The sequence below is a fragment of the Lichenostomus cassidix genome, chromosome 1Aa (assembly GCF_008360975.1).
Source record: "Lichenostomus cassidix isolate B80296 chromosome 1Aa, HeHo_3.0, whole genome shotgun sequence".
Taxonomy (NCBI): domain Eukaryota; kingdom Metazoa; phylum Chordata; class Aves; order Passeriformes; family Meliphagidae; genus Lichenostomus; species Lichenostomus cassidix.
The window spans coordinates 377,230-404,650 of record NC_139480.1 but is presented as its reverse complement, the minus strand read 5'-3'; the positions used below and the strand labels follow the sequence as shown (position 1 = coordinate 404,650).

Below are 27,421 nucleotides of genomic sequence, written 5' to 3'. Positions count from 1 at the left end.
GGAGGTGTCCCTGCCATGGTGGCACTGGGGGATGTTTAAGGTCCCTTCCCACCCAAACCCATCCTGCCATTCCCCATACAGACTCTACATCCACCCAGCTGCCAAACTACCTGAAGGTGCAGGAATGAAGCATTCCTGTCCTCACTCCCAGGAACCTCAGCAAACGAAGGGATTCAGTAATTTTGTGATAATTTTAAATCCAAGGATGTTCCAACATCCAGCAAAAGTCCCCAGGCAATGCCTAGCCAGTCCCCAGGAGCCACCAGAGTCCCTTCAAACAGGAATTTTACCTTTATTTCAAGGATATTGGCTGAAGGAAGAGGGAAGGAGGGATGTGGGGGAAGATCTGAGGGAAGGAGGGAGAAAGAGGGAGAGGGGCTGGGGGAGAGCAGAGGCAGGAATGGCACTGGGAGCCGCAGGAGGGTGACAGTGACACCGAGTGGCACTCCTGGAGATGCTGCCCCTCAGCTGCTTCCTCATCTTCCTCTCTCAGGAGCAGACTGAGGGCACAGGGAGTGGATCTGTGTCCTCCCAGCTGGATCCCACAGTATTCCCTGCTCCGAACTGTGACCCCACAATGTCCCCCTGCTCCCAGCTGGGTCCCACCCCACTCCTCTCCCCAGCTGGCCCCACACAGATCCCCACCATCCCAGGATCCCTTCCAGGTCACCCCATCCTGCAGGAGCAGAGGGAGAACAGGGACCAGAACAGGGATCCATCCCCTCAGCCTCAGCAGTGAAGATGAAGCAGGAGGAGGCTTCACCTCCCTCTGGATTTGTGGGAATGGCTCCAGGGAAAGAGGAGCCATCCCTGTCATTGCAGAGGCACCTCTGGATTCAGCCTTTCCAACCTGGGAGCAGGGCCTGGGCTCTGCCCTGGCTGAGGCAGCATTTTTATCCTTGAGGAGCGTTTCAAACATTCCTGGGATGAACTGCCCCATTCCCATGCAGTTCCCCCCATCAGGGCAGCACCTGAATCCTGCTGTTCCCAGGGGAGCCCCAGAAGGACTCAGCTCTGCCCTGGGCACATGTTCCCTGAGGATTTTTTGGAGGAGCAATTGGCACCAAAGGCTGCATTGGCCAGAGTGGAATTCAGGGGATTTGGCTGCTGACAGAACCAGGACAGCCGAGGAGGAGAGGAGGGAAGCTGCTGTGTCATTGTCCCTGCCCGTGCCAGGGTGGCTGCAGCATCCCAGGGTCTCTGTCCCAGGATCCTTCCCAAGGCTCTCTGGGCAGTCTCTGCTTCCCAATCCTGCTCTTAGCTCCAGGATCTCCTGGGATGTCAATCCAGACCTCTCTCTGTCTCTGGGCCAGGGAAGCTTTAGCAGCCAGGATTTGATTCCAAACAGGACAGAAATGAGGAGGCTCTGGAAGATCCAGGGGAGCAGAGCTGGGAAGAGGTAGATCCAGGGCTCCAGCTGTGCCAGCAAAACATCCCAGGGCATTTATGGATGTCCTTCTTGCACCAATTACCAAGAAATCAAGGAAGAACCTCAAGGCTCCTGAGCCCTGACCAGGCTGTCACTGTCACCTCCTGTCCCTCACTGCTGCTGCCATCCCAGCAGGAGCAACCCTTTCCTTCCCAAATCAGCACCACAGAGCAGCAAAACTTCCCTGGAACTCCCAAAAGCCAGGAGCAGGGCACTCAATTCAGCCTTTTTCTGCTTCCTGCTCCCAGCCAGGGTCAGGCAGCTCAGATTTCCACTCGGCAGCACCTCAGGGTGGGAATCAGCCACAGGGAGATCCTTTCTCCTTCCTGCAATCCCTGATAACCCCAGAGAGGATCCCTGGGAAGGAAGGAGAGCCTGAGCCCCTGGATCAGCCTGGAGCTGCATCCACTGGTTAAATGTGGCTCTGGAAAAGAGAGAAAATGCCCAAGATTTCCTGCACTGAGCCACATTTCCCTGAGCCTTCCACAGCCTGGTGCTATTTTAGCTCCACCTAAAGTGCTTCCCACTATCCCTTTCATCTCCTGAGTCACCAGCCTGGCTGGAGTTTGAAGATCCAAGTGAATTCCACTTGATCCCACGCCTGACAGGTAGGGATTATTTTTAAATCACCTTTCAAAAAGCTCAGCACCTTCAATTTCACGGTTTTCAGATCAAGTTCCAACTCGGAGTGAATTCCTACCACAGAGGCTTTGGGGCTGGAGAATTTGGCACAATCCCACTGTAAATTAGTGCTGAAAACACCAATTTGCAGCCCACATCCTGGAGAGCTTCGGGCGTGGCTGGGACGAGGTTTTGGTCAGGCCTCGGAACGAGTTGCTATGGAAAAGGGAACGAAATCCAATCCACCCCTCATCTCTTCCCGGGAGGCCACCAGGAGCCGTAGGCTGAGCTTTTGGCGATGCTGAGCTTCTCCTCGGGGCTGAAGTGCAGGATGGCCAGGATGGCCGTGAGGGTCTGCTGGCGGCCGCGCGCGTCGGGCAGCGTCAGGAAGCGATACACCACGTTCTTCAGGTACTCCAGGTTGGCTCCCTCCCTGCTCTTATCCCGGCAGCTCTTCTGGATCTCGGCCCGGAGCGCCTCAGCCTCCTCGCGGTGCTTCTCCTCCTCGGCCAGCAGCCTGCCCTGCAGCTGGTGCAGCTGCACCTCCAGCTGGTGCTTGTGCTTCCTCAGCGCCGCGATCTCCACCTCCTTGCGCGCCAGCTGCTCCGCGTACAGGAAGAAGGTGGGCTCGGAGCCGGAGCCCAGCTGCAGCTCCTGCGGGAGGATCTCCGAGGAATCCTGGCTGGCAATGTCCCTGGGAGCTCCGTCCCGGCAGCTCTTGGGGCCGTGGGGCAGCGTGAGGGCGCGGAGCTGCTCCAGCTCCCGGTCCTTCTCAGCCAGCACGGCCAGCGCCCTGTCGCGCTGCTTGTGCATCTCCTCCTCCAGGCGCAGCGCTCGCTCCCGGAACTCCAGCTGGCACCTCTCCAGCTCCTGCCGGTGGATCTGCTGCAGCTGGGACAGCTCCTGCTTTTTGGCCTCCAGCTCCTGCCGGTGCTGCCTCTCCATGTCATCTGAGGCCAGCTGCAGCAGCACGTGCTTGTCCTGGAGCTCTGAGAGCTGCTCCCGTGCCTCCTCCAGCTCCTTGGCCAGGCCCACGTCCTTGGTGGCCTTGCTCTTGAGCACCTGCTGCGCCCTCACCTTGTAGCGCTCAAACTCCTCCTTGAGCTGCCTCAGCTCCTGCTGGCAGTGCCCGCCCGGAGCCTTGTCCCCATTGTCCCCAGAGCCCGGGGGTGGCTCTGGCTCCCGCGGCTCCTCCGCCTCCTGCCCCACCAGGCCTTTCCCAGCAGCCACCTGCAGGAGCTTCCGCAGCTTCTCCATCTTCTCCTTGAGCACGGCCACGTCCAGGGTGGCCTCTTCCACGGGGACCTCGCCCAGGGAGCGGCTGGAGGCGGCGATGGCCAAGGTCTTGTTCTCCAGGTCCAGCTGCACAATGCGCTCCTTGAGCTTCTGGATGGTGGCCTGGTCCCTCTGCTTGGTCTTCTCATAGGTGCCCAGCAGCTCGGACACCTGGGCCACCTGTGCCTCCAGCTCGGCCACGCGCTGCTCCTCCCGCTGCGAGCGCTGCTGGAGCTGCTCCTCAGCCTGCGCCGTCTGCAGAGGGACATGGTGGGGTCAGGACAGCACAGGGACACAGAGGGACACAGGGGGACACACGAGGACACACGAGGACACACAGGGGGACACACGGGGGGTCCCTGCTCTGCTCCAAACCAACAAGGGGCCTTCCCCACTCTGTGAATCCTGCTGGAGACTCCTCCATGTCCTGGTTTTTGGGGGATTTGTGTGTTTGGAATTATAGAACCCTGGAAGGGGTTGGGTGGGAAGGGATCTCAGAGCCCATCCAGTGCCACCTCTGCCATGGGAGAGACACCTTCCACTGTCCCAGGCTGCTCCAAGCCCCAGTGTCCAACCTGGCCTTGGACACTGCAGGGATCCAGGGGCAGCCACACCTGCTCTGGGCACCCTGTACCATTTATTTCAAACCTCCTGGAATCTGAGGGACTGGGAAGGGGAATTTGTCCTCCTCCAGTGCCATTCCCTGGACACATCCTACAGTGAGCTGTTCCCCAGGACTGCCATCCCATCAATCCAAGCCAGGATGCTTTGTGCTCTAAGGAGCTGAGAGATGGAATTGGCTCCTCCAGCCCCAACCCCTGGACACCACCCCCATTCCCAGCCAGGAATCACCTTTTTCATCTCCTGCACCAGCTGCAGCTGGAAGTGGTTCTTGAGGCCGGCCATCTCCTCCTGCAGCTCCTGGATCCGCGGGTCCGGCTTCCCGTTCTCCTCCCGCACCCCCTGCAGCTCCCGCCGGAGCTCCTCCAGCTCCTGGCTCAGCTGCCGGACGTGCTGCTCGTAGCCCTGGGCTCGCTCGGCCGCCCCGGCGCTGCCGGCCAGCGCCTCCCGGGATTCCTGCAGCTCCCGCTCGGCGTCGCGGCGCGACTCCCGCTCGGAGCGCAGCAGCTCCTGCAGCTCCCGCAGCATCAGCCCGTGGTCGCCCTGCTCGCGCTCCCGCTCGTGCTGCTGCGTGATCAGCCGGGCTCGGGTCTCGGCCAGCTGCTCCTGCAGCCGCCGCAGCTCCGCGTCCTGCCGCTCCGCCTCGTCCCGCGCCCGCCCCGCCGCCTCCTCCAGCTCCTGCTTCATCTGCCGCCGCTCCGCCTGGTACGAGGCCTCCATGCGGGACTTCTCCTGCGTGACCGTGGCCAGGGCGCCGGTCAGCGTGGCCAGCTGGGCCTTCAGCTGCAGGAGCCGCCGGTCGGACTCGCCACTGGCGCAGAGATCGCCGCTCTCGGAGCCGCTCAGATCCTCTGCCTTCTGGGAAGGGGGAGCCGCGGGTTTGTCCTCCTCGGGTGCCGCATCCCCCTTGGCGCTGGTCACGCTGGTCAGGCTGGCCGCAGTGTCCGCGCTGGCAGCCGTCCCCACGCTGTCCTCGCTGTGCTCCGAGCTCCGGTCATCCGGGGAGTCGCCGGCTCCAGGCGGTGGCACCGCGAGGTCACCCTCGTGGGACACAGAGAGCACCTTCAGGCTGGCTTCCAGCGCTTCCTTCTCCTTCAGGAGGCTCTTGTAGGCGTGGACGACGTCCTTGAGCCGCGCCTGGAAGCGCAGGAGCTGCTGCTTCTGCGTCTCGATGGTCTCCAGCAGCTCCTTCCTGCTGGGGCCACCCCCGAAGTTCATCCCGAACTTCTCCATGGCGGGGGGTCTGCGGGAAAGCAGGACAAGGACAAAAGGCACCTTTGGGATGGGCAGGAACGTCATCCCGGACCCAGCAGGAAAGCAAACGAGCAGGAACAACACCCTGACTCCCGCCCCCCAGGACACCATCCTGACCCCCAGGACACCATCCTGACCCACCCAGAAAGCCATCCTGAACCGCCCAGAACGCCCATCCTGATTCCCCCCAGGACATGACCCTGACACCCACCAAAGACCCTCATCCTGACCCCCTCGGCACCTCCTTCCTGCCCCCTCTCGGGACCGCCTTGCTGACCCTCCCACCCCACACCACCCGGACCCCGCTGGGCCCTCCATCGTCACCCCCTCAGGAGCACCCCGACCGTCACCCTGACCCCTCCAGGACCTTCCCGGACACCATCCTGACCCCGAGGGCCACCCTGACTCCCCCAGCCACCACCCGGGCCCCCCATGGTCACCCGCTCAGGACCACCCTGACCCGCACCCTGACCCCCACCCTGACCCCCACCCTGACCCGCACCCTGACCCCCACCCTGACCCGCACCCTGACCCCCTCCCTGACCCGCACCCTGACCCGCACCCTGACCCGCACCCTGACCCGCACCCTGACCCCCTCCCTGACCCGCACCCTGACCCCTCCCCGCCGCCCCAGGCCCGCCGCTCGCCCCTCACCTCCGGCCGGTTCCGCCGCGCCGCCACTTCCGCCGGAAGCCGGCGGTGAGAGCGGCAAGGGGAGGGGCTAGAGCGAGGGGCGGGGAAAGACCAAATAAGGAGATACGTGGGCGTGGTTAAATGGAGGGGCGTGGCCTGAACGCACCACGTGTCGGTTGATGGGCGTGGCCTGCCGCGCGGGGGCGTGGTCTGATCGAACGGGGCGTGGCCTGAGCGCGCGGTGACACACGTGTCGAGAGGGCGTGGTCAATGCACGGGGCGTGGTCAATAGGCGGGGGCGTGGCTTTCGGCCCGGCTGTGCTCTGCGGTGACAGCCCGGCTGTCCCCGAGTCCCTCCGTGTGTCCCTCGAGTGCTCCATGTCCCCTCGAGTTCCTCGTGTCCCTCCGTGTGTCCCCCGAGTGCCCCGTGTCCCCTTGTGTTCTCCCCGTGTCCTTCCAGGTGCTCCCCTGACCCGTCCCGCCTCTCACGTGTCCCCGTGTCCCCCCGTGTCCCCCCGTGTCCCCCCGTGTCCCCGTGTCCCCTCCCGTGCTGCCCTCTCGGCGGTCACTTCGCCCCAGCCCCCGCAGCTCCTCTCCAAGGGGATGTTCCCTCTGGGAAGCGCCGGGAAGAGCATCCCAGTGCTCCAAACCCTCCGGATAACGATGGGGAGGAGCTGGAGAGCCCTCGGGTCTGTCCGAGACACCCCTGGCAGTGCCACCTCAGCCGGGCCCTGTCCCCGCTGTCCCCTGCGTGTCCTGGTGTGACCGGAACCCTCCGGAACCGCCGGGATAAATAAACCTTCCCACGGTGCTGTTTTAGTGTCAGCAAGTCAGGCACTGCTCTGTCCTTGGCCAGGGGCTGTGGCCAACAGAATTCCAGCCTCCACAGAGACACCAGGACGAAACTTTGTCACCTCTTTGTACATTTTGAGCCAACAAAGAAGTGAATGGTCATTTGTTCTCATTTACATAAATCACTTTCATTAATTAGCATTCTGTTCTTTGAATTCTTCCACACCTCCCACTGTCCCAGGCTGCTCCAAGCCCCAGTGTCCAGCCTGGCCTGGGACACTGCCAGGGATCCAGGGGCAGCCACAGCTGCTCTGGGAATTCCATCCCAGCCAGCAATTCCTTCCCAAGATCCCATCTATCCCTGCCCTCTGGCAGTGGGAAGCCATTCCCTGTGTCCTGTCCCTCCATGCCTTGTCCCCAGTCCCTCTGCAGCTCTCCTGGAGCTCCTTTAGGCCCTGGCAGGAGCTCTGAGCTCTCCCTGGATCCTTCCCTTCTCCAGGGGAACATTCCCAGCTCTCCCAGCCTGGCTCCAGAGGGTGTCCAGCCCTGCAGCAGCTCCAGGGTCTCCTCTGGACTCTCCAGCAGCTCCAGGTGCTGCTGCTGTTGTTCCCCAGGGCTGGGCAGCTCTGCAGGTTGGGTCTCTGTGCCAGCACAGGGCACAGGGCACAGGGCACAGGGCACAGGGCACAGGGCACAGGGCACAGGGCACACGGCAGCATCCCCTCCCCTGTGGGATCAGCCCAGCACGGAGGGTTCTGGGCTGGGGCAATTCCAGCTCTCACCCACCAGCAGCCCCAAATCCTCCCCCAGGGCTGCTCCAGCTGCCCATTCCCAGCCCGGTGCCAGGCAGGTCTGAGCAGTGTCACCCCATGTTGGTGCTCTGGCTCTGCCCCCAGACCATTCCATGTCTCCATGGCTCTGTGCTGCCCCTCCCTGCTGTGCCCAGCCCATGGAACCTTCCCTCTGTGACATCACCCCGCGCCGGTGGCACTGGGGGCACCGCGAGGACTGTGTGCACCAGAGGTGCCACCTCGCTGCTGGCCTTGCCACCTGCACTGGCACCGATGGCTTTGCTGTGGCTACTTGTCCTGCTGGCCCTGGCTGGGCCCGTGGTGGGCACCTGGGACACCTGCAGGTCAGTGGCCCCGGGGGCTGGCAGGAACTCGGGGGACACCCGGGGGGTCCCTGGCAGATCTGGGGGGAACTGATGTCCCTCGGGGGTCTCTAGCCCTGCTGCCGCTCAGCACCAGGTGGGACCTTCAGCCTGAGCAGTAGCAGCCGCTGAGCAGGGCAGTGACAGCTTTGTCCTTCCAGAGGGACCTGCGGGCTGCGGCCCTTGGCCTCCATTCTCAGCTCTGCTCATGGCACGTCCCATGCCGTGGGTCACACCGGTGTCCAGCCAGGGGCCTGGCCCGGCATCGTCAGCATCCAGGCCACCTGGGAGAACGGCACATGGCACATGTGCTCAGGTGTCCTCCTCAGCTCCCGCTGGGTCCTCACGGTCGCACACTGCTTCGCCAGGGGCGGGTAAGGAACAGCAGGGACAGAGATGTCCCCAGAGCACCAGAAGGTGACCCCACAGCCCCACGTGTCACTCCCATCCCGTCTCTTTCCTCTCTGCTTCCCTCTGCCTTGGGAAGCAGAAGGCTGGGAAATGCTGGGCTGCTGCAGCCTGTGGCTCTGCTCCCTGTCACTCCTCTCTCCATCTGGTGCCCAGGGACGTCACCAGATGGGACGTGGTGATGGGGGCGATAGATCTGAGCCAGCCAGGCCCTGAGGCTCAGGTGCGCCACATCCAGAGGCTCCTGGTGCACCAGCACTATGTGCCTTCCACGGCGAGCAATGACATTGCCCTGGTGGAGCTGGACCAACCCGTGGAGTGCAGCGACTACATCCAGCTGGGCTGTGTGCCCGACGCCTCACTGAGGGTCTCAGAGCTGAAATCCTGCCACATCGCCGGCTGGGATTTTGCCAAAGGTGAGTTCCCAGACAGGATGTGTGCTCCGAGAGTGAGCTGGGCACCCTGAGGTTCTGGGCCGGCCACAGACACAGTCCGGCTGCAGGACGTCAGCGGGGCCGGGGCTCGGAGCAGCCTGGGCTGGGGAAGGAGTCCCCGCCCAAGATGGGGCGTGGAACTCGATGAGCTTTAAGGTTCCTTCCCAGCCGAACAGCTCCGAGAGTCTGTGAAGCCTCTGGAGAGGTGGGTCTGGCCCTTCCTCCAGAGCCAATAGCAGGGACACAGCTGGACAACATCACTCCGTAGGAAAGGGGCAGAGCCAGTCCCGGGGAAGGGGCAGAGCCAGTCCCGGGGAAGGGGTTCACCCCAGGCAGGGGAGGGGATGGGCACTGAGCTGCTAGGGACTCATTCCCTTCTGTGCCCACAGCTCAGGGAGCAGGCATGGTGCTGCAGGAGGCCAAGGTCCACCTCATGGACACGGAGCTGTGCAACAGCAGCCGGTGGTACTCGGGGGCTGTTCATCCTGAAAACCTGTGTGCTGGGTACCCACAGGGCAGCATTGACACCTGCCAGGTAGGAGCCCCCAAACAGCCCAGGGCTACCCTTCCCTTCCCCATCCGTGGGTCCCTGTCCTGTGTCCCCATACCCAAGGCCTGGTCCTCCCCACAAGGTTCATCCAGTGCTCCCAGCAGACCCAAGGTGCGGATGTGATCCTGGGACATCTGTCCTCCGCACATCTGGGACACTGAGCTGAGATGGGAGAACCCTTGACTCACTCCCAGCTGAGGGCTTGGAGGCTCCAGTCCCTGAGCAGAGCCTTCCCGTGCCGGGAATGCACGGGAAATCTGGCAGGGGCAGGGAGAGAGGAACCAGCCCTGGTGCTGGCAGCAGCCCCCCGCAGCCCCCCACAGCCCCTGAGCCCTCTCTCCTGGTGCAGGGGGACAGCGGGAGTCCTCTGGTATGCAAGGACAACAGAGCTGACTATTTCTGGCTGGTGGGAATGAGCAGCTGGGGAAGAGGCTGTGACAGAGCCAGGCACCCTGGGATCTACACCTCCACTCAGCACTTCCACGAGTGGGTCCTGGTCCAGACCGGCCTGAGCCCAGCAGACATAGGTCATCCAGAGCCAGCGCTGAGCTGCACCCCTACTCCTGAGCCAGCACCAGAGCCAAAGCCAGAGCCAGCACCAGATCTGGTACAAGAGCCAACACTGGAGCTCGTGCCAGAGCCGGTGCCAGCGCCAGAGCCAGTGCCAGTGCCAGAGCCGGTGCCAGTGCCAGAGCCAGAGCCAGAACCAGAACCAGAACCAGAACCAGAGCCAGTGCTGGAGCCAGTGCCAGTGCCAGAGCCGGTGCCAGTGCCAGAACCAGAACCAAAGCCGGTGCCAGAGCCCGAGCCAAACATCCCTGCAGTGCCTGAGGAGGAGCCGACGCCAACACCGGAACCAGACAGGCTTGTGGTCTTCTCAGTCCCACACCAGAGCCTGGTGAGATTCTGTAACCTGCTGAGGGACTTATTGCAGTTCCTGATGGACAAACTGGATTGACCAGGAGGATGAGCAGATCCAGCTCTGGCTGCCGTGGCCCAGGACCGTTCCCTGCTGGAATCCCGACTGCGGGGCCGAAGGCAGCCCCAGCGCCCGGGGCTGCTCTGTCCTTCCCCGCCCGTCCCCTGCGGCCGCCCCGATGCCGAAGTTCAGTTCGTTGTTGAAATAACGCTGCTCGTGTTCCCCGTTAGCCACGCTCTCCGCGCCGTTCAGCCTCCCGGGCAGGGCAAGGAGGGCTCGATCTGGGAACCGGGATGGAAAACGAGCGAGGTTGGCCCCGCTTTGGGAGGAGACAAGGGCGGAGTCAGGCAGGAGCGGGCAAAGCGATTTAATCGTGGAGGAATAGCAGCAACTCGAGCTGGGAGTCCCGAGGGTCGCGGAGGTGCTGGATGGCGGTGCCCACCCTGAGCTGCTGCTGCCACCCAGGGCTGTCCCCTCTGTCACCCAGGTCACCTGTGAGCTGCCGGGACCCCCCATCCCCGTGGCCCCGCTGTGCCCTCGGCCCTGGCAGTGCTGGAGCTGCAGCCCAGCTGGGATCCCTGGATCCGGGACATTCCCTCTGCTCCACCGGGGTCGCTGTTCTAAAGAGCTGTGCTGGCTCTGGAGAAGGTGCTGGAGGTTCCATGGTCCCTCCCGGAACGAGTCAGGGATCCTGAATTCCATGATCCACCCGCGCCTGGGGTGGTTTGGGGACCTGCCGGCGCTGGCCTAGCCGTGCTGGCCAGGCTGCCACCCAAGCCCCCCTTCACGGACATTCCCGCGGGGCTCGGCGGGGGCGCGGGGCGGTGGCACGGGACGCTCAGTGGGGCTCCGGGCCCCAGGCTGGCAGCGGGGTGAGCCCGGGGGGCAGCAGGGCGAACGGGGGGCTCTCCAGGGGCTGCCAGGGCGCTGGAGCGGAGCTCCGGCAGGGAGCCAGACCTGCGGGATGGACAGAAGGCTCAGGCGTCGCCCCCGGCCCGCGGTGCCCTGGGCGAGGGACACCCAGGGGAGTGCCACTGCCGGCAGCCGCCCTGCATCGCTGCGCGCTCGGGGCCAGGGGCGGGATCGCCCCGACCTGCAGCCCCCACCCTGCCCGTGCCGGGGCTCCCGGGGGTCTGGGGGTCGCGGCCCCTTGTACCGCAGCAAGCGTCGTCCCATGCGCAGGGGCCGGAGGCGCAGAGGTGCAGCGGGGCTGGGGAGCGCGGGCGGCTGGCGAGGCCGTGGTCGTGGTCGTGGCCGTGGAGGGGCTGCGCCGAGCCCGCGGGGGTGTCCGAGAGGGGCTGTGCGGGGAGCAGAAAGGGCGATGTCACAGGAGGACATCCCTGCGGATTCAGAGGGGACCCGCAGACGGCAGGGACGCTCCGGACAATGCTGCCCGACAGGAGAGCGGGTTCCAGAGGCTCCGGGGGCTCCGGGGGCTCCGGAGGGTCCCCAGCAGCTCGGCGCGTGCCATGTCCTACCTGCGCGGCGGCTGCCGAGGTGGGGCCGAAAGCGGGAGGGATCCAGCCGCACCAGGACCCTGCCGGGCACGGGGGGACAATGTCCTGGCTCGGCCACCACTAGGTCCCCAGCCCTGATCTACCGGGGGGCTCAGGGTGCGGCAGTGTCCTTTCAGCTCCCAGCAGGGCTCCGGAAGGCAACCCCGAGGGTCCCAGGGCCAGACTGCAGCCGCGCTCCCTCCCACGGGCACCCCTGGACCCCAACCCCTCCTCGGGCGGCAGGTCCCACGTCCCGTCCCCGCGGTCCCCGCGCTGTCACCTGCCCCGCCACACTCCAGCTGCTGCTCGTTCTCCCGTCGCCACTTGGCCCGGCGGTTCGAGAACCAGACCTGGGGAAGGGTCGGGAGATGAGATGAGCTAAGCTGAGGCTGCCGCCCCCCGCCCATCCCACCCGGGAGCGCCGCGACTCCTCGGCACAGCTCTGAGCCCAGCGGCAGGGCTCGTCACACGCCGGCAGTGAACAGGGACACGGGTGGGACACGGACAGAGAAAGGGGCTTGATTCCCTATCTTCCCCACCTCGCTGGGCTGGCAGCACACGCCAGGCTCCAGGTGTGTCCCCAGCACAGGGCACGGGACACTGGTGGCTGCTCTCGTGTGTGCTTTGCCGTTCTGCGGGGTGCCCTTGGGCGGGCAGAGCTGCCCTGGCACGGGGGACTCGCTGCTGGCACTGCCTGGTCACTCTGAGGCCGGCAGTGGCGTGGGGCTGTAGGGGAAGAGGCTGCCACGAACCGGGAGAGGTTTGGCAGTGGCACAGGGATGTGGGTCTGGAGCTGCTGGAAGGGATGTGTGAGGGATGTGTGCCACTGAGTGTGCCACTGAGTGTGCCACGTGTGCCACGGAGTGTGCCACTGAGTGTGCCACGGAGTGTGCCACTGAGTGTGCCAGGTGTGCCACGGAGTGTGCCACCAAGTGTGCCACGGAGTGTGCTACAGAGTGTGCCAGGTGTGCCACGGAATGTGCCATGGAGTGTGCCAGGGCCTGTGCCAGGGCATGTGCCTCGGCTGTGCAGCGCTGAGCTCCGTGGCACCATCCAGCAATGACTCCAAAGCCTCTCGGGCAGAGGGAGGAGCGGGATGGGAGCTGTGGCCGTGCCGGGACAGACACAGCCTCCCCTGAGCTCTGCAGCCCCGGTGTGCGTGGCCTGGGACAGAGGTGACAGGCACAGGGACGCTGCCGGGGGTAGCCTGAGGGTCTCACTGCTCCGATCCCGATGTGAGATCTGCCCCGCTCCTGCCGTTCCCGGCACCAGCGGGAGGAGATCCCCGAGTCAGGGACAAAGCCAGTCCTAGGGAGTCACTCCCACCATCCGGAGCGACCGCCAGCAGTGGTGAGACGGTTTGGAGATGTCCCCAAGGCAGGAGGGATCCCTGTGCCCCGGAGCTGGCAGCTCCGATCCCAGCGGCCTGGCTGGGCTGCTCCGGTCACCAGGACGTGACCGCGCTCCCGTTGGCGGGTCCCCCCTTACCCTGATGGTGGTGTCTGGGAGCTGGGTGGCCGCGGCCAGTCTGTCCCGCGTGGCTGTGTCCGGATACTGTCCCCTCTGGAACTCTGCGATGGGTTTGGGGTGAGACGAGCCGGGTCGGGGCAGCCACCCCGCGGCACCCCGGCAGGAGATGTGTGTGTGCAGCCAGAGCCCGGCGCCAGCGATTTGAGGTGATTTGGGGTGGTTTGGGGCACCGCAGCCACGGCCGGGCCACTCACAGCGGCACGAGCCCATGCAGGGAGCGGCAATTCCCTCCCTCGGGAATAGCCCCGCTCCATCCCGCTCGGATCCCACATCCCGTGGGAAGCGCACCTTTCTCCAGAGCCTCCGCCTGCTGCCTGGAGAACACGGTCCTGCTCCTGTTCCTGGTCCTGTTCCCGTTCCGGGAACCCAGCGGGAGCCGCCGGCCCGGAGCGGAGCCGTGCGGAGGCTGCTGGGTCCCCGCGGCCACGGTGGGCTGCGGGACGGGCAGAGGGGACGCTGCGGGGACAGAGAGGCAGAAGGTGGAGGCGGACCCTGTCCTGGGGGCTCCCGGGAAGGGTCAGGAGGGGTCCGGGCTTTGGGGCAGCCCAGCAAGGCTCACCCCGTGGCCGCGGGTCGCGGGGCTCGGCCGCCAGCCGGAGGTCGCTGGGCAAGGTCCTGAGCACGCGGTTGATGGAGGAGACCTGGGAAGGGAGAGGGGGATGTGTCCGGGAGGGGATCGGGACCCCCGGGGGTGGGAGCGCGGGGGACAGGAACGGAGGCGGATGCTCCGGAGCTGGCTCTGGGATGCTCTCCGGAGCCTGGGGTTCTTCGCCCCGGGGCCGTGCCCGCCTGCTCCCGGTTCGTGATCCAGCAACTCCGGGGACTGACAGAATTTGACGGGAGGCGGTTGGCACGGCGGGGGATTGGCAGGGTGGGTCTGCCCTTGGGGAGCACAGCGGACGCATTCCATTGTCACAGCCGAGAAGGGACATTTGTCACGGAGCCACCGCGGTGTCCCGAGGCCCGAGGTGGTGGCCGGACTTGAGGGTGGCCGTCGGGGCTTTGCTTTGGCTGGGAAGGAGCTATTTGCCTTCCTCTCCCCGCCTGCTGCAGCTCCACGTCTCACCACGCACCGAGCCTTTCCCTGTGGATTCTTCCCATTCCCGAGTCCTTTCCACTGACCCGAACCCTTCACGGCACCCAGCTCTTCCCTGCACATCTTCCCATCACCCTGAGCTCTTCCCATCACCCTGAGCCCTTCCCAGAGCATCCTTCCCACCTCTCCCCACCCTCCAGCCCCGCTGCCCTGCCCGGCCCTGGGAACTCCCGCAGCCCCGGGACTCTCCGGCCGGACTCACGCTGGGGATCCCGCTGCCGGCGCAGATTCCCTCGGCGTGCAGCTGCCGGCGGATCTCCCAGGCGAAGAGGCCGGGCTGCTCCAGCTTCAGCCGCGCGATCCTGGCCACCACGGCGGGCGTGGCCATGCGGGGCTTGCTGCCCCCCGCAGCCTTGGGCCCCACGGCCCCCGTCCGGTAGTAGCGGCCCAGGATTTTGCTGACGCAGCCGTTGGACACCTGCGGACAAAACTTCAGCAGGGAAAGGGTTTGGGACGGGAAGGAGACCCCCGCCGCCCCCCGGCCCCGCCCGGGCGCACCTTGAGGCTGCGGGAGATATCGGAGCTGCGGGCGCCGCTCGCCGCCAGCGCGATGATTCTCTGCCTCTTGCACGTGGGGAGGGGGCGGCCGTTCAGGAAGAGCCCCCCGAGCTGGTTCACCCCGCTGGGCCCTGGGGAGGGGGACAGCGCTGGGGGGGAGAGGGGCTGCCGGTCCTGCCCTCCCCGGCTTCCCACGAGAGCGCCTGGGATGAGGTCAGGAGCGGTGGGGCGGGGGAGGTTTGCAGGGGCCGGGCGGGGAGCGGGAGGTGGGTTTGGGGGGACCTGGGGCTCGTTTGCTGGGGGATGAGTGCAGGCAGGGAATGGGGGCAGCAGCCCCAGGAAGCAGGAAAAATATCCCATGGAAGAGCACGCGGAGAATTTGAGGAGGACACTGCACAGGGGGGTGACAGGCTGGGGGTGACAGGCTGGGGGGGACTGGACGTCACCGGGGGTCGGGAGAGCCCTGCGGAGCCACGAGTGAATCGTCGCCTGGGTGGATGTGTCTGTGCCGGAGCAGGGAATGACGACACACACCACCCAGCCCTGATTCCCAGCAGGAGCTCCGGGACCCCGAGCCGCCGCGTCCCTCACCTCGGTGCTGCATCGTGGAGAGGCTTTGCGGGGCCGTGGGCACCTGGGAATTCCCACTGGGACACAGAGGATGCTGCGGGGTGGATAAATCAGCGCCCAGGGCTCAGCCAGGACCGTGCTGCGAGGAGAAGGGACAAGGACAGGAATCTCGGATGGAAACACTTGAGGGGAACTTGGGAAGTCCTTGTGCTCCAGGCACAGCGGATGAAGGCCCGAAGACAGGGCACAGGGCTCTGGAAAGGCTCGGGAGACACCGGGAATGCTGCCTGTGCTGCCTGCACCGAGCGGAATGGAGCCGGTGTGTCCCAGCGCCTGCACCTTGGACACCGCACGGGGACAGAGAGGTCCCCACGGCCACCCCACCCAGCTGAGGGCCGCGATCCACAGGGAATGGAGTGTTTACCATACCCAACACCCTCCCAGCCAGGAATTCCTTCCCAAGATCCCATCCATCCCTGTCCTCTGGCACTGGGAAGCCATTCCCTGTGTCCTGTCCCTCCATGCCTTGTCCCCAGTCCCTCTGCAGCTCTCCTGGAGCTCCTTTAGGCCCTGGCAGGAGCTCTGAGCTCTCCCTGCATCCTTCCCTTCTCCAGGGGAACATTCCCAGCTCTCCCAGCCTGGCTCCATAGGATTTCCCGGCAGGATTCCCACAAGGACACGGTGCCAGTGCCTCTCCTGCTCAGGCAGGAACACCTCTGGCATCGCTGAGCAGCAGTGGAGCAGCAGAGGTGCCACTGAGCCTGGCGGCTGCTGCTCCCACCGCGGCTTTGCTGGAGCCGCCAGTTCACCTGGGATTTCACCTGGAACATCCTAAAACCCCGCAGACACCCCCAGTGTGGGGCTTTCCCTGCCACAGCCCCCAGAGCCCACGGCACCTTTTCCCTGCACAGCCTGAAGGAGTTGTTTGGAGACAGCGACCCTCGGGCAAGGTCAGGAAAAGCAAAATCAGTCCAACCGCAGGGACAAACCCGCGGGTTTCCCGCAGGTGAGCAGTGAAGATGAGGTGCATCCCATCTCCCTCTGCTCGCTCGGGGAAGGGATGGATGGCCCTGGAGCTGGGATCCGGGAGGCTGCTCCGGGAAGGAGGGAAGGAAGGAACAGGACACGGATCCCCCCGGCCCGCGCAGCCCCCCAGCATTCCCTGGCTTGGCCTGCGCTGTGCCCGGAGGTGCCACAGGGATGTCTTTGCCCACAGGGAAATGGGAGCACTGGGAAAGTCAAGCTGTGAGGCCTCGGTCCCTCCTGGATGGTGCCGAGGGATCCTGGAACTGGGATGAGCTTGGTCCCTGTGCAGCGCAGGGACAAGGGCATGAGCGAGGCCGGGAATTCCCGGGGGATCCCAAAGCTTCTCCAGGTTGCAGCACCTTCCCCACCAATCCCTACAGCGAATTCCTGCAGCTTTTACAGCCGCGGATGCATGGCCAGGAGAGCGGGAATGGCCGGAGCGGCGCAAGGAGGTACCTGCGGAGCCTCGATGGAGCTGGAGAGGACGGTCCTGGGAGCCTGGCGGGAGCTCAGCGCCGGGAGAGCAGCCGTGATGTCACGGCAGGAGGGAGAGGAGGATGGGGAGGAAGGGGCGGCCCGATGTGACCGCGCCCAGCACACGCCCGGCCCGGGGGGCTCTGTCGGGGCTGGGGGGCTGCTCGGAGCCCCTCGGGCCGGGCACGGAGTCGGTGCCGGGTGAGCGGCAGTGTTTCAGCACCAGCGGCCGGCGGACAGCACTGCCCCGCCGCGCCCCGGAGCATCCCCGGGGATCCCCCGGCAGAGCCCCCCGAGGGGGCTTCGCTCCCGCGTCTCTCCCGCAAAGCAAACAGGGACATATGGGATTCAATCATAAATCCACCTCGGCTTTTATTACATCGATTTGATTTATTTCGGGTGCTGAACAAATAGAAGGCTGTCCCCGGGGTGGCGGCTGGGCCCCGGCGGGGACTCCCCGGTGTGTTCCAACCCAGGCACTGGCACAGATGGCCCCTTCTTGAAGGATTAAAAAAAAAAAAAAGCAACGTTGTAAACCTTTCAAGTAAAATATTTGAAGAGCAAATATTAGCCAGCGAGGAGCCCATCGCCGTGGCCCTCCGCGCCCGGCCCCGCGAGTCATCCGGCGTTATTTGCACCCCGGCCAGGCCCCCGGGCTCCGCACAACTGCCCGCCTTTGGAAAATACCATATGCTCCGAATTACACATTAACCACAGCCCAGCGGGGCCCGAGCCCGGCCCAGGCCCCCGGGGAGCCGCCGCGCCGCCCCCCCGCCGCCCCCGGGGCGCCCCGGCTGTCCCGCACCCCGGAGCCGGGCTGGGGCTCCCGGCGGCGCGGGGAGCGCCAGCACCCAGGGCTGGGTCCCCCCGCTCCGCCTCGGCCGCCTGGGACCCCCCGCTCGGCCCCGGCGGTCCGAGAGCCCCGGCGGAGCCCCCCGGAGAGAGCGAGTCCCGTGCGCAACGCGGCCGCGGGGAGCGGGGAGCGGGGCTCGGCATCGGGGCGGGGGGACCTGTCCCGCCCCTGTCCCGCTGTCCCCGGGCCCGGGCGGGGGGCGGCGCAGGGAGCTCCGAGCCTGTCCCGCAGCGGCCGGGCTGCCCTCGGGGCTGTGCGCGCCGAGGTCGGGCGCGCCGGGCTCTGGTGCGCACAGCCCCGGCCGGCGCCCCGCCGCTCCCGGGCCGGCCCCGCCATGCACCGGCGGCGGGAGGAGCCTCCGGAGCCGCTCGGAGCTCGGGGAGCCTCGGGGAGCCCCGCGGGCCCTCGGGGAGCGGGCAGCGGCGGGCACCGGGCAGTGCGTCTGCGGCGCGGCTCGGGCGCGGCGGCTGCTGCCGCCTCGGGCACCGGGAAACAGGGATGGGAAAAGGCGGCGGAGGAGACGGGAGGAGAGAGGGAGAGGGGCAGAGACGGGCAGGGGGAGATGTGGGGAGGTGGATGGAGAGATGGAGACGTGGAGACGTGGAGAGGGAAAGAGAGAGGGACGCATGGAGAGCAGGGATAGAGACAGAGGTGGAGAGATGGTGAAACGGAGAGGTGGAGACGTGGAGAGATTGAGTCGGGGAGACACGGGGGGGAAGTGGGGACAGGACATGTGGAGAGGTGGAGTTTTGGGGATATGGAGAGGTGGAGAAGTGGAGTTTTGGAGACATGGAGGGGCGGAGAGGTGGAGAGGTGGAGAGACACAGATGGAAAGGTGGAGATGCAGAGAGATGGAGAGGAGCAGAGGGGGACAGATGTGGAGACATGGACAGGTCAAGATGTGGAGAGGAGGAGAGATGGAGACATAAAGACATGGAGAGGTGAGAAGACTGAGGTAGAGAAATGCTAAAATGGAGAGATGGAGAGGTGGAGAGATGGAAACAGAATTATGGAGACAGGGAAAGGCGAGGAGGTGAAGGTGTGAAGACATGGAATGATGGAGAGGGGGAAATAGAGGTGGAGAGGTGTGGAGGTGTAATCACCGAGATTGGAGAGGTGGAAAGACAGAGGTGGAGAGGTGGAGACAGATTTGGAGACACGGAGAGATGGGGACAGAGCTCTGGCGAGGTGGAGGGAAGATCCAGGACACACCGTGCCAGCTGCATTTTGTGCTTCCGTGATCTTCCCCAGCTCCTCGGGGAAGAGCTTTTGCAGGGATTTTGTTGGCAGTGGCTGAGCATCCCAGAGGAAGGATGGGGATGCTGAGGATCCCAGGGATAGGAGGAGGATGCTGAGCATCCCAGGGGAAGGATAGGAACGCTGTGCTTCCTGGGACAGGACGGAGATGCTGAGATTCCCAGGGGAAGGAGGAGGATGCTGAGCACTCCAGGATAGGATGGGGATGCTTCTCTTGGAAAGGCCAGGGACGCTGGGCTGCCTGGGCTTCCAGCAGCTGGCACACGGTGGCTCTGCTCTGGTGGCCTGCGCAGGGAATGCCAGCTCCATGTGCCAGCACACACCACGGGTGGTGGGGACCTGAGTGTCCCCTCTCGCCAGCGCCTGGGCACTTCCTTGCTGGGAAGGAGGGAAGGAAGGAGGGAAGGAGGGAAGGAGGGAAGGAAGGAAGGAGGGAAGGAGGGAAGGAGGGAAGGAGGGAAGGAGGGAAGGAGGGAAGGAGGGAAGGAGGGAAGGCAGGCCTGGCTCTCCAGCCCCAGGGAGCACCAGTGTCCCCAGGTAGGACCAGGGGCGTTGGGGTCACCGGGGGTTGCCGAGGGGAGCCCAAAGCTCCGGGATCCCAAAGGCAGGGTGTGTCCCAGGAAAGGCGCTCAGAGATCTTTCAGCAGCAGCTCAGCAGGGATTGGGTGTCCCCATGGCTCCCCCAGGGAGTTTGCAGGGGATGGGGATCCACCCGAGCAGATCCATCACCTTCATCTTCACCTCCATCTCTGTCTCCATCTTCATCTGCATCTTCTTTTCTGTCTCCATTTTTATTTTTGCCTCCGTATTTGTGTCTGTCTTGGTGTCCATCTCCATCCGTGTTTTGTCTCCATCTTCATCTTTCTCTCCATCTTTGTATTCTGTTTTTACTCTGCTTTCATCTCCACCTTCATCTCCACCTTTATTTCCATCCCACCTCCTCCTCCACACCCAGACCATCTCCATCTCCATTCCCAACCCCATCACCCATCTCCAGCTTTATCTTTGTCTCCCTCTCCATTTCTTTGTCTCTGCTTTCATCTCCATCCCCATGTTTGTGTCTCCAGGCTGTTCCAGAGGGAGGAACGGGGAGATCCCCGTGCTGGGCGCGGCAGTGGCTCAGGGCAGAACTGCTCAGTTGGGCAGGGCTGGGGCTGAACAGGGGCTTAGGGACCACTTTTCTCTCCAAAGTCCCATCCCTGATCCCACTGGAGACCCCCCGGAAGGTTTTTACCCAGGGAGGAACGACAGGCTGAGCCACTTCCCTGCCTGGGAGCACAATGGGAGCTGGGGGACAGTGGATCCTTGTCCCCATTCCATGCTGGCAGCAGGAACAGGGACGGGCTGGGGACTGCGTCTTGGAGCTGGGAAGGGACACGGGGAAGGAGATGGAACCCTGCAGGGACAATGGGCGAGGAGCTGGGAGGAAGGAGGGGACCTGCTCTGCCAGAGGGGTGACAGTGGCAGTGCTTGGGAATGGGACATGGAGGGACACGGGAACAGGGACAGGGAGGGAATGGAACAAAGATACAAGACGGGGGAACAGCGACATGGAGGGAGCAGAGCAAGGACATGAAGGGACACTGAAACAGGGAGGGAATAGAACGGGGACATGGGGAATGGGAATGGGAACAGGGACATGGAGGAGCCTAGAAATAGGGACAGAGAGTGAGTGGAGCAGAGGCAGAGGAAGCAGGACAGGGAATGCCATTTTCCCAGGAGATTTTCATCAGCAAGGCAGTCACTCGCTGTCCAAGAGCCGCTGCTCCTTCCTGGGGTTTTGTCTGGAATTCGGTGTCTGCATTTCCTGCGTACCACTGGTGGAAGCAGGACTGGTGGAGCTCCCATCCCACAGGGGACATCTGCCACCAGCTCGGAGGAGCCAAGTCACCAGGCACCTCCAGTCCCAGGGCACTTCCAGCCCCAGGCCATCCTCAGGTTGGACACTGGAGCTTGGAGCAGCCTGGGACAGTGGGAAGTGTCCCTGCCATGGCAGGGGTGGCACTGGATGGTCTCTGAAGTCCTTCCCACCCAACCCATTCCATGATTCCCTGATTTCCCTCCTCTCCATTGTTCCTTTCTACACATCCAAGGCTGTTTTGCACCTTCCTGCAGAAGGTCACCCTGCTCCTCACTGAGCACCGGAATGGCTGGAAAATCCCATTCTTTTCTCCTGCAGAAAGCACAGGTGGAAGTTAACAGCCCAGATGACTCAGCCGACCAAGAAACCCAAGTTTATCCCCACGTTCCCACCTACAATTTCACTTTCTTTTCCATCAAAATGACGATTATTAAAGGATTCGGGCTAAAAGAGGCAATTTGGGGGTTTGAAGGTGTCCTCCCCATCGTCTCCAGTGGGATGTGGGTGCAAGATGGGACAGTGACAGAGCGAGGAGTGGGCCCAGAAATTCCATAGATCAGGATAATAGAGCTGCTTTTCCAGGCTTTGGGGCAGAGGAGCAGAAGAGCAGATTTCCTGCCCTGAATAAGGGGTTAAGTATTAAAAAAGGGGAGAAACCCAAGAAATTAACAAAATGACAACCGAGTAAAACAAAACCCGAAGAAATTAATTTTCATAAAAAGGCTGGGGCAGGGATATCAGAAGTGGTGGAAGGTTGCGGCGGGTAGGGAGAGAGCGGAAAGAGGATTCCTCGTGGATTGGAAGACTTTGGCATCGACAGTAAAATCCTGGAGCGGGATCCCCGGGACCCCCTGGGAAAGAGACCGAGGGCTGCACTGGGATGTGCGGGTAGGAGACAAACCCTGAACACCTTAAACGTGGACAAATCATCATGAGCATGAACAAAAAAAACCATAAAGTGGCGAAATGTGCCGTGAGCAGGCGGGAGATGCCCGGGGCAGATTCCCGTGGGATGCTCCCGACGTGCCTCCCCCGCCCAGCCCCGGGGCTCCCGTGCTTCCCTTCCGGGGGATTTCGGGATGCGCGGGGGGCAATTCCAGGGCGGGCAGACCCTCCTGGCTCCCGCTCCGTGCCGGCCGTGCCCGGCGGGGCATCCCGTGCGGAGCATCCCCGCTCCCGGGCCGGGTGGGATCTCTCCCGGCTGGGTTTGGATCTCTCCCGGCTGGGTTTGGATCCTTCCCAGGTGGGCTCCTTTTCCCCCCAGGTGGGCTCCGATCCCTCCCGCACTGGGGGGATTTCACCCTGCGGGACGCGAGGCTCTGTCCCAGCCGGACGAGCAGCTCCTTTCCCGTTCCCGGAGCGGGGATGGCGGCGCTGCCATTCCCTGGGCTCCCTCCGTGGCCGCTCCGATGGTTTCGTGCCACCCACCAGTGCCACGGCGCCGCTCGGGGCTGGCGGAGGTGACACCGGGAGCGACGCGGCCACGGAAACACCGGGAGCGTCCCGAACACCTCCCGGGGGACGGGGCTTGTCCCGGGGAACCCCAGCCGGCGACACGGACACGGAGGGAGTGACCCCCGGGAGCCCCCGCTCCGGGCTGGGGGGTTGGGGTCACCCAGGGACCCCCAGAGGGGTGGGCAGTGCCAGTGTCCCCTGGGGGAGGACATCCTGGGGTTGTGTCCGAACTGAGAATGTCTCCTGCCTGGACGCGGTGACAATGGGTGACCTCAGGTGCTCGAGGCCACCTCGCCTGGCAGTGCCGCTGTCCCCGGTCGCCTCGCAGGTCGGGGGTGGCCCTGGTAGGGTGTCCGTGGGCAGGGGAGGTTTTTGGGGTGTGGGTGCAGGATGGGGGCGACCCCCGGACAGGGGAACCGTCCCTGCCACTGCCCCCAAACTGCCCACATGTGGGTCCCTCATTCTTCCCCTTTTTCCCCCCAAACCCGTCGGGTCCGGGCTGGGAGCGGCGCCGGGAGCCGCCGGTGACCCCGTGGCTCTGCCTGGGCACTGGGGGGTCTCTCTGGGGGTGTCACGGAGGACACTGAGAGGCCGCACGGAGTACCGGGGGACCCCTGACTCCTGACGCCCCTGGGGGATCCTCCTTCCCCCGGCCCTATGGGAATGTGCAGTGGGAACCCCAGCTCCCCACGGGACCGTGCTGCGTTAGGGCCGTGCCGGGTTAAGGTTGGGGTCTATAGGGCCGTGCCGGGTTAGGGTCTATAGGGCCGTGCCGGGTTAGGGTCTATAGGGCCGTGCCGGGTTAGGGCCGTGCCGGGTTAGGGCTGCGGTCCGTGCCACCCCCCGGGCTGTCCCCAGCCCCACAGCCGCACCCTCCGCCCCACGCGGCGGTGACGACAGAGGGCGTGTCCCACAAGCCCCGCCCCGCAGTGACGGAAGGGGCGTGTCCCACCTAGGCTCCGCCCCCGGCGCGGCGCGAGGCCACGTGTGCGCGCGGGCGGCCTTTGCCGACGTGTCCCTGGCGCCGCGCGCCCCGGAAGTCCCGCCCCCTCCCGCGCGCCGGGATGGGCGGGGCCGAGAGTGGCGTGACGTCACCAGAGCGGCATCGCCATTGGCCGGGGCTCTGGGGGGCGGAGCGGCGCGCGCGGCGGGGGCGGCAGCCCGTTGGCCGCCGGCCGCGCGGGGGGCGGAGCCTCGAGGAGACCGCGCCTCCCCGGCCCCGGCCCCGCCCCGCGGTCCCTTCCGCGCTCGCCCCGGGCCCCGCTGCGCTCCTGCCGCCCGCCCGCCCGGCCCGACCCGCCCGCTCCGCCCGCCCCGGCCCCGCCATGGCCTCCGCGGCCAACCCCGGCCAGGGCGGCTCCGCGCCGCCGCCCGTCGTCCAGCGCGGCATCGTCAAGATGGTAAGGGCTGTGCCCGCCGCTCCCCGCACCGACCCCGCCGCCCGCCGGTGACCACGGACCCTCGCCTTCCGCGGGCCCCTCCGGGGCCTGGGACACCCTCGGCTCCCCGCCTCCCTTCCCGGTCTCTGCTCCCCGCTCGGTGCCCGGGTCCCCCAGCTCCGGTGCAGCCCCTCCGCTGCTCCCGAGCCCCTTCCCGTGGCAGTTCCTGACCCCTTACCCCCGGCAGCCCGGAGACCCCTCGCTGCAGCCCGGGACTCCTCCGGGCCGGGTCCCCCCACGCCGTCCCGGTCCCGATCCCGCCGCCCGGTGCCGTCCCGGCTGCTGGGAAGGGGCAGGAACAGCTTGGAGTCCCGGGGGTTCGGACCCGGTGGTCCCGCTCCGCTGCCCGCCCCGGAGCCCCCGAAGCCCGAGGGGTCGGGAGCAGCGGCCTCGCGGCGCCACCGGCAGCGGGGACATCCCGGGGGTGCCGCACGTGCTCCGCTCGCTGTCCTTCCCGGGCTGTCCCCGCTGCCGGCGGCGGGACGGAGCGGCGGGACGAGGTCCCCGAGCCCCCCTGTCGTGTCCCCGCGGAACGGAGCGCTGACATGGGGTCCCCCGGCCTGGAGGAGTCCCCGGGATGAGTCCCCAAAACACCGTGCTGGGTTCCCACGTGTTCCGGCAGCGGGACCGGGAGAGCGAAGGTCGAGTTCAGTCGCGGGCGCCGTGTCCCGATCCCTTGTCCCGATCCTCTGTCCCGATCCCCTGTCCCTTCCTGGAGCCTGTTCCTCCCCAGGCTGTACCCTGCTGTGTCCCCAAGCCTCCCAAATTGCTGTGCCCCGCTGTAGGTGGTTCTGGGGGTCACTGGTGACCCCTTCCCCCACTGCTGCCTTCGGAACGAGGCCTTTTCCCGGGATGTCACTGCACCCCTGAGCCTGTGACAGTGGTGGGGACAGGGCTGGGGACGCTGGGGGACAGGTGACAGAGATGTAGGGATAGATCCCTGAGGGGTCGGGATGGACACTGGGGTACTGGAGATGGACGGTGGATGTTTGGGAATGGACACTGGGAATTTGGGGATGGACTCCAGAGGTTTGGGAATAGGCACTGAGGGTGTAGGGTTGGACACTGAGTTTGGGGACACCGGAGGTCTGGTCTGGCACCATCCCTGTGCTGTGCCTCACTGGTGACAAGGGGATCTGCTGCTGCCCCCCTGCCCTGTCTCCTGCCCAACCAGCAGGTTTTGGGATGCTCAGGAAAACCCTCACCTGGCTGCTTGTGCCCGCCTGGCTCTGTCCGAGGGGATGTGGAGCCATAGCAGGGTTTTGGGAAGGATTTGGGGTCTGCTGGCTGTGAGTCACACGGTGCCCTGGTGCTGCTCACCCCGGGATGTGCTCCGTGGTCCCTTTCCAGGCCAGCCAGCCCAAAATCCCCCCGGGAGAGGGCAGTCCCTGGCTCTCCGTGGTGCTGCTGGAGCTGCCGGAGCAGTGCCAGCCACGTGCTGCTCTGTGGTTTCTGTCGCAGCTTGGGGTTTTTTGCACCTTCCTGTTGCATGATTCCCCTGGAATCACAGCGAGACCACGGGGTTTAGGAGCAGGAGTTTGGATGCAGGATGAGGATGAAGAGCAGGAGTTTTCCTCCCATTCCTGCCAGGGTTTTTAACCCTTTGTGCCCTGCAGGGGCAGCTGTGCATTCTGGGTGTGCCAGTGGGATTTTGGTGCCGTCCCCTCTGCTGCTCCAGAGCCAACTCTGCAGCACGAGCTGGGTTTGTCCCCATGTGCCTGTGCTGTGCCCTGTCCCTTTTCCAGTCAGCTTTAAGCCCAAATTTCACTGATGGAGCCCTCAGTGGGACAGATGGGACCTGGGGTGACAGTGACACCTGGGTGCTGGGACAATGTCCCAATCCCATTCCCATCACTGCCTGATCCCTGGAGCAGCTCCCCAGCTGGTGTAGGTGACCAATGGGACATTGGCCACTCCATGGGCAGGGACAGAGTCACAGGGATCCGGGGATGGAATGTCCCCCCAAAGCACTGCACAGACCCTGGACATGGAGCAGCTCCAGCATCCCATCCCGGGATGCAGGGCTCGTGTTGGGAATTGAGCAAAGCAGCTCCAGCATCCCCTGGCCTCCCCATGCCCTATAAATTCAAGATTAAGGTTAATTACAGCCATGAAACCTCAAAAGTCCTTAAGTATTGTGCTGAGCCTTTGCTGGGATCGCTCTGGGTGCGGCTTGGGCCAGAATCCCCGGTGGCTCCTGCAGCATCCCAGGCTCTGCCGTGGGTCCAGGGAGGTGGTGGGGGCAGCAGTCGGGGTGCAGGGCGCAGACCCTCAGGTGGGCTCAGCGGGGCTCATTCCACAGGGATTTGGTGTCCTGGCCATGGGGCTGGACTGGCTCTGGTGACAGAGCAGAGCCAGAGGGGTTTGGGATCTATGGGAGCATCCGTGGGGATTTTGGGTGGCAGGGAGTTGAGACACACACTGAAACCCAACCAGGGGTTGGATCCAGTGATCCCATGTGCTGGGAGCCAGCGCTGGTGGGAGCTGGGAGATCCCAGGAACAGGGAGATCCCAGGAACAGGGACATCCCTGGAGCCCAGCTCTGCCGCTGGAGCTGGGACTGTGCTGTATGGGGCTGCAGGTTGAGGGAACGCCGGGAGATGGGATGGGATGGGCTGGGACTGCCCAGCTCGGAACTCTCAGCAGCCAAAACTGTGGGGAGGATGGCCCTGCTGGGCTCATCTGACAGGGAAGCACCAGGAGTAAAATTCCAATTTACCAAGTCCTTGGTGTTCTTTGTGCACAGAGGTGACTCTGTGCCAGGTGTGCTGAGCTCTGAGGGAGGGGATGGAAGGGACCTCAGAGCCCATCCAGTGCCAGCATGGCAGGGACACCTCCCACTGTCCCAGGCTGCTCCAAGCCCCAATGTCCAGCCTGGCCTGGGACACTGCCAGGGATCCAGGGGCACCACAGCTGCTCTGGGAATTCCAGCCCAGCCGGGAATTCCTTCCCAAGATCCCATCCATCCCTGCCCTCTGGCACTGGGAAGCCATTCCCTGTGTCCTGTCCCTCCATGCCTTGTCCCCAGTCCCTCTGCAGCTCTCCTGGAGCTCCTTCAGGCCCTGGCAGGAGCTCAGAGCTCTCCCTGGATCCTTCCCTTCTCCAGGGGAACATTCCCAGCTCTCCCAGCCTGGCTCCAGAGCAGCTCCAGCCCTGCAGCAGCTCCAGGGTCTCTCTGGACTCTCCAGCAGCTCCAGGTGCTGCTGCTGTTGTTCCCCAGGGCTGGGCAGCTCTGCAGGTTGGGTCTCACCTGAGCACAGGTGCAGCATCCCCCTTCTCCCAGGACATGGATTTTGGCTCCATCCCACATCTCCAAGTGGCACAGGCCTGTCACACCCTGCGGTGCCAAATTCCCGAGCTCTGCCAGGGCAGGACACATCCCTGGAGTTCCACGTGTCTGTGCAGTGTCACCTCCCCCTGCCCACCCCGCCGGCTCTGGGGCCCCCTGGTGACCTGTCGCTGTCCCCACAGGTGCTGTCGGGCTGTGCCATCATCGTGCGGGGTCAGCCCCGGGGAGGACCTCCCCCCGAGCGCCAGATCAACCTCAGCAACATCCGCGCCGGCAGCCTGGCACGGCGAGCGGCCGCAGCACAGCCGGACGCCAAGGACACCCCGGACGAGGTGGGTGCTGCCCCTGTCCCCAGAGCTGTGTCCCCATGCCGGTCCTGCTGGGGGACAGGCTGGTCCCTCCCGCCCGGGGGTGCTGCGGGGTGTGGAGTGGGACAGCCTGGGGAGTATCTGTGGCTCCAGAGCTCAGCGGGGATTTTGGGGGATTTT

At 64.9% G+C, this 27,421-nt stretch overlaps 4 protein-coding genes across 5 annotated transcripts in view; 2 read left to right on the top strand and 2 right to left on the bottom strand.

The window, feature by feature from the left end:
* Positions 1-1,017: 1,017 nt before the first annotated feature.
* GCC1 (GRIP and coiled-coil domain containing 1) lies at positions 1,018-5,908 on the bottom strand. Of its 2 annotated transcripts, XM_085080719.1 has the most exons (3): positions 5,855-5,908; positions 4,178-5,189; positions 1,018-3,580 (listed from the first exon to the last, which is right to left on the bottom strand). In XM_085080719.1, the coding sequence occupies exons 2-3, from the start codon at positions 5,177-5,179 to the stop codon at positions 2,300-2,302; spliced, it is 2,283 nt and encodes a 760-aa protein (XP_084936845.1). In that variant the 5' UTR covers positions 5,180-5,189; positions 5,855-5,908; the 3' UTR covers positions 1,018-2,299. The 2 variants fall into 2 exon arrangements, with proteins under 2 accessions (XP_084936845.1, XP_084936840.1); XM_085080714.1 differs by lacking the exon at positions 5,855-5,908 and having other exon boundaries at positions 4,178-5,336.
* Positions 5,909-7,598: 1,690 nt separating this feature from the next.
* On the top strand, positions 7,599-10,308 carry LOC146442986 (acrosin-like). Its single transcript, XM_085080699.1, has 5 exons — positions 7,599-7,760; positions 7,940-8,152; positions 8,343-8,602; positions 9,010-9,155; positions 9,520-10,308. Exons 1-5 carry the CDS (start codon positions 7,690-7,692, stop codon positions 10,126-10,128), a joined length of 1,299 nt encoding a protein of 432 aa, XP_084936825.1. The 5' UTR covers positions 7,599-7,689; the 3' UTR covers positions 10,129-10,308.
* Positions 10,309-12,606: 2,298 nt separating this feature from the next.
* On the bottom strand, positions 12,607-15,313 carry PAX4 (paired box 4). Its single transcript, XM_085079934.1, has 6 exons — positions 15,301-15,313; positions 14,710-14,858; positions 14,414-14,629; positions 13,675-13,756; positions 13,404-13,571; positions 12,607-13,156 (listed from the first exon to the last, which is right to left on the bottom strand). Exons 1-6 carry the CDS (start codon positions 15,311-15,313, stop codon positions 12,894-12,896), a joined length of 891 nt encoding a protein of 296 aa, XP_084936060.1. The 3' UTR covers positions 12,607-12,893.
* Positions 15,314-23,443: 8,130 nt separating this feature from the next.
* The window catches only part of SND1 (staphylococcal nuclease and tudor domain containing 1), a 68,616-nt gene continuing 64,638 nt past the window's right edge, over positions 23,444-27,421 (top strand). The window contains exons 1-2 of the mRNA XM_085080674.1: positions 23,444-23,605; positions 27,116-27,265. Coding sequence (XP_084936800.1) covers positions 23,531-23,605; positions 27,116-27,265 — 225 coding nt within the window. The 5' untranslated portion in view covers positions 23,444-23,530. The remainder of the gene's footprint in view (positions 23,606-27,115; positions 27,266-27,421) is intronic.